Source organism: Solea senegalensis, unplaced genomic scaffold (genome assembly GCF_019176455.1).
Source record: "Solea senegalensis isolate Sse05_10M unplaced genomic scaffold, IFAPA_SoseM_1 scf7180000016823, whole genome shotgun sequence".
In the NCBI taxonomy this organism is placed as follows: domain Eukaryota; kingdom Metazoa; phylum Chordata; class Actinopteri; order Pleuronectiformes; family Soleidae; genus Solea; species Solea senegalensis.
Genome location: NW_025322051.1, coordinates 1 through 4,966, shown reverse-complemented (window position 1 = coordinate 4,966; position 4,966 = coordinate 1). Strand labels below are relative to the sequence as shown.

General features: G+C 44.3%; 1 protein-coding gene across 1 annotated transcript; it reads right to left on the bottom strand.

Annotated features, from left to right (window-relative positions):
• Nucleotides 1-169: 169 nt before the first annotated feature.
• Nucleotides 170-3,739, bottom strand: LOC122763418 (high-affinity choline transporter 1-like). Its single transcript, XM_044018307.1, has 3 exons — nt 3,449-3,739; nt 1,043-1,156; nt 170-378 (listed from the first exon to the last, which is right to left on the bottom strand). The coding sequence occupies exons 1-3, from the start codon at nt 3,630-3,632 to the stop codon at nt 170-172; spliced, it is 507 nt and encodes a 168-aa protein (XP_043874242.1). The 5' UTR covers nt 3,633-3,739.
• Nucleotides 3,740-4,966: the final 1,227 nt, after the last annotated feature.

The following is a 4,966-nucleotide window of genomic DNA, read 5'->3' as shown; positions in this document are numbered from 1 at the left end:
AAATAAATCTATGTAACAATGTGTTCACCACTCACTCTCCCACACCAAAGTCCACAGAGAAAACCAGTCTGGAAAAGTCTGTCTCACAGTGAGATACAGTTGTTCGCCCCCTAGTGGACAGTATCCTCCAGTAACGGTATCTGTTGTGACTCATGGTTCACTCAACACCTCAGCAAAGAGCTGCTATCACACACACACACACACACACACACACAGTCTTACCTAATCCTATCAGAGTTCCTGTCACCCACATAATCTCTGAGATTAGACTGGCCAGTGACAGAGCAGCTGTTGGTATTTTTCCATATTTAGTCTGGAACGGATCCATCATTGTCACGTATTTGTTTTTCCTCATGGGCTCAGCGAAGAAAAGACCTCCTGAAAACAACACATGACGTCATGGAAACATTCGTCTAATTTAAAGGTTTAATCCTGAAATCAAAATCTTTGGCGTTAGGTTTAACCCTGAATTGAAATAATATCTGGTTTTAGGTTTAATCCCAAAATCCAAAAATAATCCCTGGTTTTAGGTTTAATCCTGAATTTAAAAATCCATATCCTTAGATATAATCCCAAAATCAAAAAATAATCCCTGGTTTTAGGTTTAATCCTGAATATAAAATCCATGTTTTTAGGTTTAATCCCAACGTTAAATAATCTCTGTTTTTAGGTTTAAACCTGAAATCAAAATAATCCCTGGTTTTAGGTTTAATCCTGAATTAAAATAATCTCTGGTTTTAGGTTTAATCCCAAAATCAAAATAATCCCTGGTTTTAGGTTTAATCCTGAATATAAAAATCCATGTTTTTAGGTTTAATCCCAACATTAAAATAATCTCTGGTTTTGGGTTTAATCCTGAATTTAAAAATCCATATCTAATCCATATTTAATCCTAAAATTAATAATTTACATTCCTGTTCCAGATTAACACTCAGATTATTACCACATTTACTAACAACACACAATTTTGAGGATGTCAGAATAAAGTGTCTGTCTGTCTGTCTGTCTGTCTGTCATGTGACCCAGAGTTTGAAAGTCTTACCGATGATGAAACACATGGTGGCTGTGATGGGCATCACGGCCCAGATTAGACCCATGGACGGATTATACACGGCCTCTGCTGTTCCCACGATGAATCCACCACCAACCCATGTGGCTGTGACACACACACACACACACACACACACATTTATATTGAGTAATAACAGCTGTAAGGTGACGTCAGTCAGAGCGACAGCATAAACCAAACCTGATGAGAGCTTTAGCACTTGTTAGCTCACACTCACACTCACACACACACAGACACCTGAGAGCCTCAGTGCAGGAACACACGTCTTATTTTAGGGTCATGAGGACACATGACCTGACAAACACACACACACACACACTTACAGAGACACACACACTTACAAAGACACACACAATGAGACACACACACGCTAACAGAGACACACATACTTACAAAGACACACACACTTACAAAGACACACACAATGAGACACACAACAGAGACACACATACTAACAAAGACACACACAATTAGACACACACACGCTAACAGAGACACACACACTTACAAAGACACACACACTCTTACAGAGACACACACACACACACACACTGAGACACACACACTTACAAAGGCACACACAATGAGACACACACACGCTAACAGAGACACACACACTTACAAAGACACACACACACCACACACACACTGAGACACACACTTACAAAGACACACGAGAGACACACACACACTGAGACACACACACTTACAAAGACACAGAGACACACATGCTAACAGAGACACACACACACACTTACAGAGACACACACACACACACTAAGACACACACACTTACAAAGACACAGAGACACACATGCTAACAGAGACACACACACACACACTGAGACACACACACACTTACAGAGACACACACACACAGAGACACACACACACTTACAAAGACACACACAGAGACACACACACTTACAGAGACACATACACACTTACAGAGACACACACACACTTACAGAGACACACACACACACACACACTGAGACACACACACTTACAAAGGCACACACAATGAGACACAAACACGCTAACAGAGACACACACTTACAAAGACACACACACACTTACAGAGACACACACACTGAGACACACACACTTACAAAGACACACAGAGACACACATGCTAACAGAGACACACACACACACTTACAGAGACACATACACACTTACAGACACACACACACTTACAGAGACACACACACACACACACACACTGAGACACACACACTTACAAAGGCACACACAATGAGACACAAACACGCTACAGACACACACACTTACAAAGACACACACAGACACACACACAGACACACACACTTACAAAGACACACTCGAGAGACACACATGCTAACAGAGACACACACACACACACTTACAGAGACACATACACACTTACAGAGACACACACACACTTACAGAGACACACACACACACACACACACACTGAGACACACACACTTACAAAGGCACACACAATGAGACACAAACACGCTAACAGAGACACACACTTACAAAGACACACACACACAGACACACACACACTGAGACACACACACTTACAAAGACACACGCAGAGACACACAACAGAGACACACACACAACACACACACACTTACAAAGACACACGAGACACACATGCTAACAGAGACACACACACACATTACAGAGACACACACACACTAAGACACACACACTTACAAAGACACAGACACACATAACAGAGACACACACACACACACACTGAGACACACACACACTTACAGAGACACATTACACACATTACAGAGACACACACACACACACTGAGAGACACACACACTTACAGAAGAGACACACACACAGAGACACACAGCTTTACAACACACATGTAGACAGCTGTTTCAAAATTCTTCAGGCTGCCATTTTACACCACTCACTCTCATAGAGAAAGTCAGTGATTGTAGCTGCTGGTCCTCTGCTGCCTCGTGTGGTCACTTTGTGTCACTGAGGTTAATCTGAACAAAGGATTTTAAAAAGCTGAATTCCTAGAATCAGACATTTGAACCCAGTGATGAGGCAGCAGTGTGTGTGTGTGTGTGTGTGTGTGTGCGTGTGGTATGTGTGTGTGTGCGCGCGCGCATGCGCGCTGCGCAGCGCGCGTGCGTGTGTGTGTGTGCGTGCGCGCGTGTATGTATACGTGCAGCGTGCGTGCAGCGTGTGTGTGTGTGTGTGTGTGTGTGATGTTAAAATCACTGATTTTCTCTCTGGACTTTGGTGTGGGAGAGTGAGTGGTTTACATACTTCAGTTTCTTGTTGTAAAAGTCTGTCATTATGTTTTTATCTGTCACCCTGTCACCCTGTCACCCTGTCACCCTGTCACCCTCTCACCTGTCATGGTGAACGTGCCGACCAGCAGGTTAATTCCTCGGTTTCCCAGCAGAATCATCTCAGTTTTGTCTCCTCGGTTTTTCTTTGCCTCTCGCTGAGATTTCACTGAAGCCCAAACACCGACGCCGAGAACCAGCAGATAAAACATCACCATGACGACGACACCGGCCACGTTCACCGCCATGACAACGCTCACAGACGGGGTCACAGACGGGGTCACAGACGGGGTCACAGACGGGGTCACAATCTTCCTCTTCTGCTGCTGCTGCTGCTGCTGCTGTGGACTCAACACTGACCACAGTCTGTCTGTGTGTGTGTCTGTGTGTGTGTGTGTGTGTGTGTGTGTGTGTGAGGGGGGGTATGTGTGTGTGTGTGTGTGTGTGTGTGGTGCGGTGTGTGTGTGTGTGTGTGTGTGTGTGTGTGTGTGAGGGGGGTATGTGTGTGTGTGTGTGGGGTGTGTGTGTGTGTGTGTGTGTGTGTGAGGGGGGGGTGTGTGTGTGTGTGAGGGGGGCGTGTGAGTGGGGGCGGGGTGTGTATGTGTGTGGGGTGTGTGTGTGTGTAGGGGACGTGTGTGTGTGTGGGGGCATGTGTGTGTGTGTGTGTGGGGCATGTGTGTGTGTGTGTGTGGGCGGGGGGCGTGTGTGTGTGAGATGCATATACTGTATATATACAGTACGTGTATATATGTATATATATATGTATATATCTACGTGTATAGATATATATACATACATGTATACTGTATATATACAGTATACATGTATGTGTTTATGTATATATACACATACATATATATGTGTATGTGTATATATACATATTATTCAGTCACAATGTCAAATAGGACATTGTGGGAGAGGACACATTCAGAGGACATTGTCCTTCAGTCCAACACAAACACAGAGCAGATCATTAACTGACAAAAACATAAATCAGACTGAACCATTTGTCAGAAACACGAGGGTTAGATCGTCCTCATAATACAAGACAGTGTAAACAGGGACTTTGAGCGCCACCTTGAGTCTGGAGCGTTCCATTATTGCTGCACTGTTCCTTTAAATAAAGAAGATGAACACATGAATGTTTTAGAGATAAAGTGTTTGATGCAAATGTGAAATGACGAGTTTAAGACAAACATTCAAATCAGCTCAGACGAGAGAAACCTGACCAGTCTCTGTCCTCAGACTCTGTCCTCAGTCTCTGTCCTCAGACTCTGTCCTCAGACTCTGTCCTCAGTCTCTGTCCTCAGACTCTGTCCTCACACTCTGTCCTCACACTCTGTTCTGACAGACAAGACGACTCAGCGATTATTGCAGGTAAGACAACGACGGCAACTCAGCGATTATTACAGGTACGACAACGGCGACTCAGCGATTATTACAGGTGAGTCGCGGACGACGACTCAGCGATTATTACAGGCAAGACAACGACGACTACTCGTCGATTATTACAGGTACGACGACGGCGACTCAGCGATTATTACAGGTACGCCGACGACGACTCAGCGATTATTACAGGTAC